Below are 15,195 nucleotides of genomic sequence, written 5' to 3'. Positions count from 1 at the left end.
GTGTGTGCGGTGGTCGGGGGGGGGGGGGGGGGCGGTTGCAGTGCTTCTTGGTGGCTGAACGCTTCACGCAAGACATGGAATTCGATCAGTAGATTGACGACATGCGACCGACACAAACTCGAATTCAAAAATCTTCCTTGCTTCTTGGCGGCGCGGACTTATCTTCTAATATGTATACCGCAAGGCAACAGACTGTGAAACATGTGACCGCCAGTCGCCAGTTGGAGTGGGAAATTACCGTCACTCCAGCAAACACACGTGACGCAGTTAGCGGGGTGTACGAAACGAGCGGTGAGCGCGGGCACAGGTCCCGTGTTTTTTTATGTCGACACCGACATTGCTAACACCATTTATTTCGCCTACCCCGCCTGAAAGTCCTGGTAGACGAGTAAAGCGCAAAAGTTACACAAATGGACGAAAGAGTGCAACAGAGTGCTCCTTTGTCTTTTGTGTAATTTTTTGCGCTTTACTCGCCAACCATGCAATACCAACTTGCCCAGAAGTCCGCATTCGTCTGAAAAGTGCGCTCTAAAAACCCAGCACTCAACACGGAGTAAGATATGCCAGGTCGTTCGGAGCTGCTAGTTTTCCCGTGCTCATTATAGGCCTAACGTCACGTGGTGGTAGGAGCCGTAAATACGCTGCTGCCACAGCGAGCCGTGGGTTGAAGTTCTGAAACGAACTTTAAACAGGCGCCACAAAGCGTTAACAAATGCATTTTTAATTTTAGAGTACATTTGTTTGGCTTCGGATCCGGTAAAAGTAAGAGGGAGAGAAACATTTATGTGAGCTGGGGCGGTATTCTCGTAACTGTCCCTTTTGAAAACGTCCCTTTTGCGCCCCTTCCTCGTGAAGTACTTCCAGTTAAGCAGTAAGCGTTGGCAGTAGGTTTGCCGCGCTTGCGCTACGCCACTTCCGGTTGTTTGCTTTTAGCCAATCAGGGCTTGCCAAAAGGGACACTTTTGAAAGGGACGCAAAAGGGACAAAACTCGAGAATACCGCCCCAGGAGGGCTAGTGGGAGGAAGCTGTGTAGGAGGTAGGGCTTGCTGGGGCCAGTTGGGATTTTGGTGATGACCCTGGGGTGCCCCTGGGGGGGAGTGGGTTGAGCCTTGTGATCCCGGGGAACCGACTCACGACTGTTGCGCATGCGCGAGACCGCTTTGAATAGAAGCTAAGGTGCTAACGAGCCGGAAAGAATTCATAAACGCGCCGGAAACGTCTGTGGCTGGAAGCTGTGGCTTTACAACCGGCTTGTCGGACATATACAAGCATTTGGAGGGGCCTTTCCTGGCTGGATTAAGGCAAAAAGCTTTTTATGACAATCTTCGGCTGTTTATTTGCCTGAATATATGCACTTGTATATTCTGCATCCTTGATTGAAATAGATGCTAAGTATAGTGCGCGTCGAAGTCTTTATACCGCACGGATGCTTAGATAATTCATTGTCTATAATTTGTGCGTTTTTACTGAGCCTCGACAGAAAGAAATTCCCGATTCCCGCACAGCTGGCCAATGTCACATTGACCCTCCCCCACCTCCACACGACACGCCTTCGCAGTCGCAGAGAGGCGTCGTCCGCCTGCGTCCTCAGTACGCCTGCGAGGTTTCACGCCCGGTGGAACACTTACCAGGTGGAGTGTTTGACCGACTTTTGCTCGTGCACAGTTGATATTACGAGGCTACTACAGCGTGCACAACAAACAAAAACACTTCCAAAAATCAGTTTATGTCTGCTACTCCAAAGCAAGGAGTTTGCAACTCGATGAAATCCAGGGCAGATGGTAAAAAAATTGCGGTGTCAAAAAGAGCTTAATTTTTTTAACAGCGGAGCTGTTTACGCTTGAGTTCCAGCCGTGCCGGGCGTCGTTCAGAAGTCGGCGCAGCAAAGTGGAAATGAGGAAAATGCTAGGTCAAGAAGTGTGAGGGGAAGTGGCGAGGAAGCAAGGAGCCGACGAGCGGGTGTGGCGATTTTGCGACGTGGTTTTAGCGCTAAAAATGGGCGTACACAAGAAAGAGGACAGGACACGTCGTGGCGCAGACGCTCGGGTGGGGAGGCGCGCGTCGGTGATTGGCTGCGCCTAGTGATGACGTAACCTCTGACGTCAGGCGTTCTTCCAGTTGATAGAGACGGCGTTCGCTCGGCGGCATCACCGTGCGATCTACCGATAAGATGGCAAACCTAAGGAAAGCCAAGACCACCAGCTCCGCTGTCTCCTCAGTCTTCGCATCTAAATAGTGAAGGTGGCTGATTTTTTTCCGATAATCGTAGGACTGATATATACAATTCTGCGACAGTGACAGTGTCACATTGGCAATTGGCAATACGCAAGAACCGCGCAAATTGTATTAGCTAGCCTTCCACTACCTTTTACGGGAATGAGTACGAATCCTTAAGCAGTTCCTTGTGCGCATGTGTGTATTTTTAGTAAAATTTAGTTGTGAGTCTGCACCCGTCTTATCTTTCGTCATAGTCCTGTCCTTCACGCGCAGTTTTTTGTTTTAAAAATGCAACACTAATTTACCCAACATAATATGGTGTACTCTCCACCTCGACGTTCGTCGCTGAGTTGTCCTCGCGGTCGTATAACACATGTACACTTATAAGATGATGGGGCTTTAGTACACATAAAACTGCGACACACGCCAAATATTAGTGCAAAAGTTTCGGTTTCGTTTTATTTTCTTGATGATGATAGTGTTAACTTTAAGTAGCGATAGCAAAGCTTACACGCGACAAATCTACGTTTTATTTTGGAACAAAGCTCGCTTTTAGCGCTTACACAGTACGAACTTGCATTTGGTGCGAATATAAGCGGTTTCAAATGACCCGCGCATTGCACTGACGGCCCAAACAAAGCAGACAAACAGAAGAGCAGTCCGCGTCGGTTGGGTTTCCGTTTGCAGAGCTTCTGGATTTTGCTCTTGCGCTGCACCGTGCGGGAAAACTGCGAGAACAAGTAGCCATGGCCTGTGCAGACGATCCGTGCACGTGAACGGCGTTGTAGGTCTCGTGATAAATCGACGGAGGGATCGAGCAAGAAAACACGGCTATCGGGTATGCGCGCTGTGAGCTAGGAGTTCGGGAAGTGCGGATCGTCGTCGGACACTGGTCGGGTTATACGGCTTTCGGTTTGTGAGTAGTGAAGCGGCGACGCTGCTTTTTCGAGCGTTCGTACGACAGTTTGCTGAGAGTGCGACGCAGGTCGCATGCTCGTTGCGTTGCCATGGCGTTGCGTTGAATGTTTCGCCGCATTTGGCCACGATCGCGTGCACGTCCGTGCGGCTACGTCGAGCTCGACTCCTGAAATGCAAGTATACTTTCTTCGTGCTGTGCGATCGCGATTTTGTTTGCGCTGTCATATTATGGCGTAGAAATCGGCGATGTTTCCTGGAGGAAATTTAAGCTTCACGTTCGCCTCTTTCCGCAGGGGACTATCACTCTTTTAAAGTCTTCGAGGCATGGAAGTTTGGCCCCAGAACCTTGCAACGGTGGGTCGTAGGAACGCTTGGCTAGGTAAGATAATTACGGCGCTCAATGCCCCTGAGCGGAATAACAACGCGAGCGCTACTGTAATAGCGCCCCCCAAAGCGTCGTTCAACTTATGGCGTTTTTGTTGCGTTGTTTGGTTCCGACAATTGTTTATCGCTTTAAATTGCAGCTGTGGCGTCAATCACGGCGCGTTGAAGGTTTTGCTCTGTTAAAGGGTTTAACAGTTGTTGCTCGCATGACATGACCACTGCTCCGAGGAAATTGGTAGCCCATAGAAATTGATTTTGTTTACGAATAAGCTGATAAAATTGTCTGAGAGCTAGGTAGGCGAGTCTGCCAAAGATATATGTTTTTCGCATACGTGCGAGATATACTTGGCTCATTTTATTTCCTTCGTCATATCTTTTAAAACAGAGGCAATGCTGGAGTACGTGTTTAAGAGACCCGTGACGTCAGAGGCACAAGAAAAGTACGTATATATGCATTTTTAAGTAAAGGACAACATCCCAGATTATAGTACATTACGCAAAACTGCTTGCCAATCTCTGAAGTTGTCAATATTATTCAGGGCGGTAGCAGTATTACAGGTAAAGTGCATGCTATTTTGTGTCAGCTTGATTCTGTAAGGATAGTGCTAATTGTTGACATGTGATATGCCGTTTGCATGTATACACCGTAGGTTGCCATTCGTAGAGTATAGCATGCATCAGGCAATTACAAATTGTGGCCGAAATAAGGGGATTTAAGAGCTAGGAAAGTGAACGTAAACTGCCTTCTTTTAATGCTGGTATTGCACAGTATGACTTTCATTATGGCTAGAAAATGAAGGACACATTTAAATGTATGCGTATTCCTTGTGTGCTATCGGCAGCAAGCAAAACGTGATCAACGTAGCGCAACAAGTACATCTCTCTGTCATTGATAACTATTAACCTTGGTACGGTCTAGTGACGAAGGGGACATCTTGACTATGAGTCGTATCACCACAACATTACCCACTTCTTTTCGATAGACCGTCCAGCTTATGATGGAGTAATATAGCACTCATCTTTTCAGAGCCACGTTGAGGTTGGAGGACTTGGATGACTTCATCGACTTTGAGCTTGAGAGCTTGTTCAAAGGGCAGGTTCCTGAGAGTAAGTCGTATGTTGGGGACGATAGAACACACTTTTCTTCGCGGAGTCGATGTCTTCTTACCTTTAACCGCAAATTTTTTTTCTTTTCAGGCGATTATGGACGGCTGGGACCGCATCACGTCACGTTTGACATCTGCTCCAAATTTGGGACGTTTCTTGTCAGCCAAGACAGGCTCGGGGTAAGGTTGAACACATGTTATGTGTGTCTGCAGTATACAAACTTTCTCCTACCATTGCCATATCTTCTTACTCGTTTGTGCCTGTATTGTACATCTTTAAATTCAGGAGGGCTTCCCCAGCTTGCCTGCTGGAGTTAATCCCCTAGATATCTTTTTGTAGTGAGGCACTGTGTAGCAGAATATGGTCTTCATTATGTCTAAGGACCATCCAGTACATCTAGAATGTTGTCATTGATGCTGTGACACTCTAATGTGTTTCTATTTGATGTGAAATTAGCACCTTAAGCTGATTTGTACATATCTAGGGGTTTCCATTAAACTGGATGTCCAAGTGATGTGTGCTGTACATTATACTTCACAAAGTAAAGTGTGGACGTAAAATAAAAATTAAAAAGTGCATTAAAATAAAAACTTGTTCAGCTTTTAGTGTATTAGCTAGCTACCTTTTTATCAGTTAGTTGCGGGGCTAATGGTACATATTACACTAGCAATATAGTGCAGTGAATTTTCATCAATTTAACTTCAAAGGCAACAGAATATTTTTTAAAATATTGTGATGTGTGAGCAACGCGGAGTCATTTGAAGTACCCATAAAGGTTCGGGCACCTGTAGCCTATGCTAGTTAGAATACCCTGGCAATTTCAATGCAGCGAGTTCTATAGTGGTTGTTCTACTAGTGTTTAAATTGCAAGGTTCAAACGTGGCAATGCTGTTTTGGGTTGTTTTACGTGTTCTAGGTTTTAGGTTGAAATAGTTGTGCGTCGGTCACGTTTTGTTTGTTATTTTTAATAATATACTGGGATGTGCTGCTCGTAATTAGATCCAAAGAGCATTTGTTACACGTTGCATCCAAATATGGGAGCCATTTACCTTGTGTTGTGAAAGAGCTAGGGGGCCACAAAACAAAATAGCAGGAGAATAAACTAACTGTGTGTTCTATAATTCGTGCCTTGTTTCGAAGCCCACAGTATACCAGGCTCAAGATGGATAGAAACTTTATTGGTCATGGGTTGGCGGGGACGATTCAGGGCTCAAGTTTTATTACTTGCTGTGTATAGACAGCCAGTAACGCGATGACAGTTTTATTAATACAAATGGCTCATTAAGCTGCTTAGTGTGTGGTCAGTCATGGTGTGCTTTTAAGCCGAGTTGATTCTCTTGACACCTTTGCAGCTTTCAAGTCAGAGGGATTTCAACACAATAAGAGCTACCTGCTGCGTTTATAAAGGTGGGTCCTTAGTTTCATACTAAAATTAATTTTTGACGCATTTTTTGTGCGATTTGAAACTATCATTGTGGTCAAAACAACACTAAAAATTGCAGTTGCTCACCGCACAAGTATAGTGCGTATGTATCTTGAGCTGCCGGTTTATTCATCTTTCAAAACAGTAGGGGTGATTGGGCAATGCCTTTTAAGGGGTACGCTGGTCTTAAGAACTTTTAATTTTCAAGTGAACTTTGTGACACTTTTCAGTCTTGCTGCTATTTCCCCACTGATTTCAAATGTGCCATTATCGAAGCAGTTTCTTGATGCACCGCTTGGAACTAATTTTACAGCTCATTAAACTTCGGTGTTTAAAATGGGCACTCAAAATGGTTCCTTGCCACTGGTGCCACCAAAGTTTAATTAATGAGCTGTAAAATTAGTTCCAAGTGGGGCATCAAAAAACTGCTTTGATTATTGCATTCACCTGTATTGGAAAATATAAAGAGTGCAGTTTTATGACCAACACTGTTTTGTTTATTGTTTCACCAAAAAATGCTCTGGATCTAATCGGCCAACTGAAAAAATAATGGCACATTTGAAATCAGTGGGAAAAAAGCAGCAAGTCTGACAAGTTTCACCAAGTTTACTTGAAGACGTTTTTTGGTGCATTACTTGGTTATACTTTTACAGCTCATTAAACTTTGGGGGCACCAGTAGCAATTTGAGTGCCCATTTCATATACCAAAGTTTAGTGAGCTGTAAAAGTGATTCCAAGCGATCCACCAAAAGACTGCTTCAATTATTGCATTCACCAGTGTTCATAGTATTGGAAAATATAAAGGTTACAGTTCTATGACCTATACTGTTTTGTGTATTATTCCTCCAAAAGTGAATAATTATCTCTAATTATCTTGGGAACTGACTGACTGAATCAGAAAATGATGGCATATTTGAAATCAGTGGGAAAAAAGCAGCAAGACTGACAAGTTTCACAAAGTTTACTTGAAAATTAAAGGAAGTTGTTTTACGACCAGTGTCTGCACTTAATGAGTATCGGGTTTTGAATGTTGCTTATCCCATGATGAATTGGTTGTGTATACAGTATTTATGAATACGATAAGGGCGGAAAATGTACAAAATTACTGAAACGTAGAGATTATACAAATACTCTGATGCAGTAAGACTGTTTGATTTCCTAAGATTGGTCATTGCATAGGCACTAGTATAAGAAGCAGATAGGTAGTATAAGAACCAGATAGAATTTCAAAATATCTCAGGGATATCAAACACTAATTTACCTCAATTGTCTTCTAAATGCAGTACAGAGAAGCACTGGAGAAAATGCGCCACACTTTTGTCTTAAATTCACACAACCTGGTCGGAAGCATTCTACTTTAGAAGATAAACACTTTATGAAAAGAGAGGAAGGGCGTAATTACCTATGTTGATGTGATAAAATGCCACATGTTCCTCACAGACAACAAATATAATTATTGGACCTCTGATAGGCTAGTAATGCCTCGGTGCATTGTATGTGTGACACACATTTGATAGGTTCACTAGGGGGTAGGCAATTTGCGGCATTTTTTTTTGTATGGCACCTTAATATAAGTGCAAATTCTGTGTAAGCTAGTCTGATATGTTCGTACAAACTTTGGTGCATAGCAGTGAGAAAAAGGTGGCTGGTATTACCGCGCTGTACTTTTGCATTTTATGGCTATCTACCATTGTCTTTTCTTGTGTTGCTGACAGGGAAGTGGCAGTATGAGCTTATGCTGGGCACCAAAGGAGCCATGCAGGTTGGCTGGGCCACAAATAGCTGCAAGTTTTCACAGGAGGTACGTTTCCTTCTTACCCTTCCCCGGCTATGAGTTATAGCACATTGAAGGTCCTCGAAGCGGAAGCATGGAAAGCAACACGTTGTCTTGTGCACACCGTGTATCTTACAAGCAGAGTGTGTTCTCCACACCGACTGGTTTAATTTAGCCAAAGCTGAACTAAACTGTGGTTGCACAGCCTAGCTGCACCTTTAACCACACTTTCCCAGCCCATAGCTTGAATCAGAAACTAAGTCCTAGCCGATGCAATCCAAAACGGCCAAATGCGAATCCTAAGTTAGCTAACCCAAGGCCAACCATCAGCGAACCCCGCAAAAGCTTGTATATCTGCAATTCGAAGCCATGGCTTTAAGATGGGCAGTCCTCTAGGGACCTCAAGAATATTGTCGATACTCCTTTCACCCGTTGTCCTTTTCCCTTCTCTGACTCGAATAGGGAAACACCTTCCACAAGTCCGCACTTTCAGTTGCCAGATTTCACCTGGAAGCAGGCTTTGTGTGCGCCATTGCACCCATCTCCTAGGTATTGTTGAACAAGGACGGTTGGAAGGGAAGGTTCGGGCACTGCAGGTTTTCAGAGAACACATACGAGCTTATCTGCACACAAGCGAAGTAGTAGTGTAATTTTTTGATCATGCAATGGCAGATGGGACATACAAAAAAACAGCCATTTTTCCAGTGTCCCATCTTCCGTTGCACTACCAAAAGATTCATTTATTACTTATTGTAAAATGCTGCCAATAACCTCTTCTAAATTTTCGCAGGAAGGGTATGGAAAAAACAAACATTCGTAAATTATACAGTGTTTAGAATTTGCGTTATATGGTTGTTTACCAAGTTTTAACAATACTTTGGCACAAAAGTTTGAGTTTCTCGACAAGCTAAGCACAACAAATGTATAGTTACAGTACAACCAAATGATTAAGGTGTAAAAGTCGAACAATAAAACGATTTAAAACTATTCATTTTTGCAGAGATGACTTCACTAATACCATATTAGGGTTCTGAGCACAAGTGCTCTTCAACGAGAGATGAAAATTTATTGCATCCATACCAACTCCCGCCCACAGCTTCTGACCTTATCACAGTAGTGTTTATGCAGTAGTGTTGGTATTGTTAGTGTTTACGGGACAGTAGTGTTAGTAGTGTTTATGCCCCTTGCAGAAAGGAGTTGGCGACACACCAGACTCGTACGCCTATGACGGGAACCGGGTCCGCAAATGGAATGTGGCCACCTTCAAGTACGGAGAGGCAAGTGGGGAATTACTGTCCACCCCTAATGTTGGACGTTCAGTTTTGGGAACACTAACGCATTGCTTTCTGCATGAGAGTTTGGGTGCTTATTACCCTTGACCCTTGTTTATGCAACTGCAGGTCCTGCTTCACAATCCAGTTTTATTTACCTTCGAAAGGTTAAAAAGGTCTGCTGCTAAAAAACAACCAGACTTGGATCATAAGTGTGTGTGTTCGACCAACTTGTGGATGTTCTTGGAGTCGGTTCGGAGCCTGTCCTGGATGGAGGCAGTCCTGCCAAAGGGCATGTGTGTGATGAATTGAAGAATGCTTGCAGATTTTGTGCAGGCTTAAAGATGCTGCAAATAATCTTCTTTTTGTTGTATTAAGAAGCTTTTAGCGTCATAACTTCATATTTGTGTTTACTGTTTCATGAGATGTGAGCCGACCTTGTACCGGCAAGTGCCGTCAGCAGTAAGTGAAAGATAAACTGGTTTATTTTAACATTTAGGTATGACCAATACCAGCAAACACTCGAGCAGGCACGAAAGCTGGCTTGACTTTTGTAATACCATGTACATGGTAGCGAATCCTTACAGTCTAATGAACTCACACTTCTAGCGAACTTTAACACAGGAAGAAGAAGAAAAAGACGAAACACACGTCTAGCGTGTGTTTCGTGTTTTCCTTCTTCGTCCTGTGTTAAAGTTCGCTAGAAGTGTGAGTTCATTAGTCAGTAACCAACTCGCCCAACTCTCCGCCTTAATAATCCTTACAGGCTGCACAGTTTTTTTCTTGGTATTTTTTTAGACGCAACCGGACCAAGCTCAAGCATAAATATCTCTGCTGTTAAAAAGTGGCATGGTTAATGCTTGTCACACCTCATTACTGATCCCATATTTGTGCCTTGTGCCTCTGTTAAGCCCAAAGTTCCAGAATGTTACACTTTCTATTTGCTTTTGGTTTGTACAATTTGCATTGTACTGTGATGTTGTAGTGTACTGTGATGGTGGAGAACATTCCCTTCTGCAGGAATGGGTCGCTGGCGATGTCATTGGCTGCTGCATTGACCTTGACAAGGGCACTGTACACTTCTATCGGTGAGTGAACCACGCAACACGTTGCCTCGCTGACATCGTTAATTGAATTGGAGGAAGTGACCTTATTTTCACACTACGCTTATAAGATAGGTGTAACGCTCTCCGATGTGTGATCTGTCAGGGTTTTTGAGTCCTCCTCCTGTATCTTGGATCAAGGCGGATGAGTGAGCTGCTAATGAGTCTTTGGCATTTTCACCGCATTGCAATTCCACAAGCAGGTCAAGAGCAGTGATTCTGTGACATGTTTACAAAAAAGAGAGAAAGAAACATCCTTAATGGGAAAGTGAAGTCAGCCAGGCCGGGCGCCCAACTTGCTACACCAAATGGGGGTGAAGGTGGGATGAAAATATATGAAAAGAACTCTCACTTACACATGAATACTCAAACACACAGACGCACACGAAACGATATAGTCATTTGTCTGAGAGTTCATAGCTCACTCACAAGTCCAGTGCTCTGGAGGAACGTTAAGAGCGCTTTTGTTGCGCGACTTGCCATGCCGGTAGTAAGCCAGGGTCCAAGGAGGTGCCTCAAAGAGATCTGGGCGGAGATGGGCAGTCCCAGAGTAAGCTTAGCCATGGTACGCTCAAGTTCGTAGCGAAAGGTGTGCCACTGTTTGAGGGGCGATTCCTTTTTCTAGGAATGGGCGCCCCATGGGTGAGGCGTTCGACAATGTGCGGATAGGACCGGGCCTGGCCTACTTCCCGGCCGTCAGCCTGGCCTTTGGCGAGAAGCTGGTGGCAAACTTCGGGGCAACCCCCCTGCGGCACCCCGTTGAGGGCTACCGGCCCCTGGAGAAGACCTCGCTGCGCGACGCCGAGCGGGCACGTCTCCTGCTGCTGTGGACCAAGAGGCTACTGCCCGTCTACGAGGAGGTGGACAAAGTGCGTGTGCCGTATTGACCGCATGCTGCAAGTTTGTGTTGTGGCCTGATTAATCAGTGAATCGTAAAGATGTCAGCGCAAGTCCGGGGGACTGGGCTCATCCCTTTATTATTCATCTCATATCCTGAGTTTGGACCTGGAAGGCAAAACCGGTTTTTTGGGTTCCCACCTTTCGAGCCCAACTTCAAATGGTCGTAACTTCTGCTACAGACCAGGTAGAATGATAATGTCAGTCTTATTGCACTCCTTGATTTATGCACAGTTTAGTGGTACCTTATTCAGCTCCACCCCTCCAGCCGTTCTTTCACAAAGGCTGTCAAAAAAATCAACTATAAAAATACTAATAACTTTGAATATATAGTCGTTTTACACAAAAACAAATTTTATATCTACAATCAGAATGAGAAACTGCTTATGTCCCCCAATTTTTCATCACCATAACTGTAAAAATAAACTTTTTTGGTTTAAGACCGGTGTGCCACATAATTGAGTACACAATCAGTTAACCGCCATATGAATTTGCTGACGGCCCACCTATAAAACGCAGAGTATCAAAACGCACTCCTCTCTTGTTAAACTGCTCACAGGGTGCGTCTCAGTCGACCTACCTCACTGATGGCCTGGACGTCTTTCGTCAAGGGACCAAGGTTCAGGCCCTGCTTATTGCGGCTCCAGTGCTTCGGCGGCTCGGTCCACTGCTGGTGAGGGGGACATGCTTCGAGTGAACGTGGGCCCTTGCTTTGCTCGAGCATGTTTTCATTTTTTCTCCCGTGTTTCACGCAGGCGTCCCATTATATCATGGAAGTCTCCTTCCTGCCATTCCTGTTCCAAGTGTTTGAGGAGTGCCCTGACGGCCGAAGAGTCTCCACGCTGCTCGAGCTGTTTTGGGCTCTGTTGGAGGTGAGTTCCTTTTAAAGCAGAAGCTTCTTTTTAAGGAGATCAATGGGGTCCTGTCAAAAAACGAATGCATTTCCCCGTGCACTGGTTGGTCGACTGAACAACTCTGATACGATCTTTGGGCACGCGACGCGTACGTGAAACCGGTCTTTCACTGTGTCAAAACGCAATTACTTGAATATTGAGGAAAACGAATGGTTTTAGATCAAACAATACAGACATCGATCATGAAGGAGGAGTACAATAGTACAGTTTCACCTCATAAACCACGTATCGGTATACGTTTAGATAGTTCATAGCTGCGTTTACTTAGTGCGCGAAAAATCATCTCGTGGGTTCGTTTTTCGTCTATAATTTGGGTCTCTGATTGCTTGATGATCGATCAGACACACTTTTATATCGAAGGTTTTGATGCACTTTTGCTGCAGTTGTAGTGCAAGAAAGATTTTACAATTCTGTCAACTTTCTTTGAGAAAGGACGGTAATGATGTTGTCTTTTATTTGCTAAACCGGTCGAGCGGAAACTGCGGTTAGTGTGTTTGAAAGCCAGAGCTGTGATGCCCCAGTATGATGGCAGTGTTGCTGAGCCAAATGACAGAATGGCTGCTGTTCGAGAAAGAAAAGTTCAAAAGGGCTGAGGTGTTAAACATTAAGAAATGCACCACCGGCAGTGATTCTTTTGTTGTCTGCACACTTGGGACTTTCCTGCAGTTTAAAGACGATAGTCTTTATTGGGCTACTTGAACCCAGAAATTTTGGTCTGTCCGTCTGTCTATCTGTGACTCGATTCAGCCACCCGGCCAAAGTAAAATTGATATTGCGCAATAGTCTTATATACTCACAGCCACATGTAAACGTCTAAGCCCGGTTTATATGTTCATACTTGTCAACTTTGTTGAACAAGAACAAGAAATTACGCAAATATAAGAGGAAATTAGTACACAAGGGATATTTACAGTGTTCCTTTATTAAAAAATTCATGGATGCTTGGTTTTTCGATAGCAAATGATATTCTACATCTACTGCAGAAAACCGCCGCCTCCTGGCGGCATATGAAAAATCACGCGGCAACAGCTACGAAAGGTTCCACTAGCTAGGTTCCACATTCTGCTTGGAACGCACGTGGAGCACGGCCACGTGGCTCTATAAACCTTCTAGTCGGCCGCCTCCATTCACGCGCATCTCCGCCGTACTGTAGCGCTGGCATCGAGGAACACGGCCTGTAGCAGTGGAACGCGGTAAATTCAAATCGCCTTGCGCAAACCTTTAGTGTGTTTACCTTGGAATGAGCGCGCCGGTACAGGAACAGCATGAGAAATGAGCGTGAAAGCAGAGGGGGGCATTTCCTTGGCAAATGTCTACTAAGACTATCGTCTTTTGACGACATTTGCAACGAAAGGAGCAGATACGTGGCCAATTTTTTTCTATTGATGGACTATGATTTTGTTTCCCTTGTTCATACATACTTTTGTAAAGACAGCCACGGTCTAAGCACTGCCTTTGAGCCCAGCTTTGTGTTTACAAGGAATTCCTTGTAAATGCGTAAGTAGGTGGACCCAACAAGGGAACCTCTGTGCAACGTTTGAGGTGTTACACTTTCGCTGAATAAAAAATGCTGTTAGTTAAAGGCCCTGAAACCTTCATATTTCCGTATAAGACCACTTAACTGTTCTTAGGTTAAATGCTGCACAAGCAGTGCATCAGCGTATTGCAGTGGAACCGACTTTAAGGAAGCTAGACGTGTAGCTCTGCATAAGGACACATGCGGTTTTATGGAGGTATTTAATAAAAGGCCCTGAGGCCATCCTAATTTGACACTATCTTCCGTATAATACCACTGGAAAGATATCTTTCCAGTTTTTATGTAGTAGTGAAGCCAGCTACAAAAGGGCTCAATGTATATAGCAAAGGTGTCACGCATTCATCCGACAGTTGTCTCTTCGGAGTTTCTGCAGATCTTCTCGATAACTTCTGTAGAATTTTTTTTCACCTGCTTGTGCGTTTTCAACGCAGCCCCAGGAAATCAAGAAGTGTCTGGAGAATGTGGTCGAGGCTCTGCTGTCCGGCTACCGCTATTCTCCCGGCACCCTGGACTTCCTCCACCAGAAGCGCCACCTGTGCCTCCTGCTGAGCATCTTGCAGCACGACTCGTCAAGACGCTACTTCCTCGAGAGCGTGCTATATCCTTTCCACGGCCAGTCCTACTTCTCGGTACACTGCTGCAGTCTTAGTCCAGTTGGTACGAATTTTGTGGGGACTGCAAAAGGCTTTGAATTAATTGAGCTTCCAATTAAGCAAAAGCACAAGAACAACATTGTTATTGACTGGGAACGCGTGTTCCTTTCTGATTTCATCAAGAATCGTGACTTTTGTGGCCAGGTCAAGCATACGACATGTCTGCTATGGTAGTTGAGACTTACGGCTAACATCAAACTCTGAAGCGTAGTCTATGCTGGCGCGAGGGTCAACTGGCCCGCTGCTTTATTAAATGTTGAGCTGCCTCAATTGGAATGGCGCCGACATCAGTGCAGGACATGGCACTGTCTTTGTGAATGGAAATTTTGAATTTTATAGAGCAAACACGGTCATCTGGATGCATGTTCTTCGAAATAGGTTCCAGTTAACCAATATAATGCGTTTTAGCTTCGATTTATCAAGCAGTTTTTTTCTATTGGAGTGCATGTAAAATTGCTAGGGCTAACGCATCACTTCTAATTAACTGGAAGTTTTAATTAAGTGACTTTGAATTATCGAGAGTCGATGGCACAATCTTTCAGGTGTTATTCAAGGAGAGATGCCTGAGTGCGCCCTTGTTTCTGTGTTTGCATGTGTGTCTTTTGCGAGCAAACTGTAACAATACTGGTGCAGCGTGCACTAGTGGTGCAAGGCTGGCGAAACAGCAGAGCTGTTTCGCCAGCCTCCCCTTTGTCAGAGACCTGGCTGTTGCAACTCGCATTTATTTCCGAACTTGCCGCTGAAAGCTCTCCGTGACTGGCAGGCCCGGATCGTTTCGTCCACAAGCTTTTACATCTCTCCCAAAGTGGACCCCATTAGCATGTGCCAAGACCCGTGGCCAAGTCCAAAGCCAACGCCTGCACTACAAACCCAAACGAAATGCTGTGCGCCCGGAGTGCAATTGTAGCTCACTCGTGTAAATGCTGGTTTTATGGTGCGAGGGACCCAGGTTCGATTCCAACCACAGGAATCTGTTTTTTTCCCCCCCATTTGGTT

At 44.8% G+C, this 15,195-nt stretch overlaps 1 protein-coding gene across 1 annotated transcript in view; it reads left to right on the top strand.

Moving 5' to 3' along the window:
* The first annotated feature begins 3,252 nt into the window (after positions 1–3,252).
* Positions 3,253–15,195, top strand: part of LOC144160118 (E3 ubiquitin-protein ligase RNF123-like) — a 39,623-nt gene continuing 27,680 nt past the window's right edge. The window contains exons 1-12 of the mRNA XM_077691722.1: positions 3,253–3,515; positions 3,906–3,960; positions 4,548–4,627; positions 4,718–4,806; positions 5,980–6,034; positions 7,766–7,851; positions 9,015–9,101; positions 10,116–10,183; positions 10,824–11,067; positions 11,655–11,768; positions 11,851–11,967; positions 13,978–14,144. Coding sequence (XP_077547848.1) covers positions 3,461–3,515; positions 3,906–3,960; positions 4,548–4,627; positions 4,718–4,806; positions 5,980–6,034; positions 7,766–7,851; positions 9,015–9,101; positions 10,116–10,183; positions 10,824–11,067; positions 11,655–11,768; positions 11,851–11,967; positions 13,978–14,144 — 1,217 coding nt within the window. The 5' untranslated portion in view covers positions 3,253–3,460. The remainder of the gene's footprint in view (positions 3,516–3,905; positions 3,961–4,547; positions 4,628–4,717; positions 4,807–5,979; positions 6,035–7,765; positions 7,852–9,014; positions 9,102–10,115; positions 10,184–10,823; positions 11,068–11,654; positions 11,769–11,850; positions 11,968–13,977; positions 14,145–15,195) is intronic.

The sequence above is a fragment of the Haemaphysalis longicornis genome, unplaced genomic scaffold (genome assembly GCF_048455015.1).
Source record: "Haemaphysalis longicornis isolate Haplotype H1 unplaced genomic scaffold, Haemaphysalis longicornis Haplotype H1 scaffold_10, whole genome shotgun sequence".
NCBI lineage: Eukaryota > Metazoa > Arthropoda > Arachnida > Ixodida > Ixodidae > Haemaphysalis > Haemaphysalis longicornis.
Note: the sequence above shows the minus strand (reverse complement) of the source record. Positions and strands in the feature narration are given on the sequence as shown.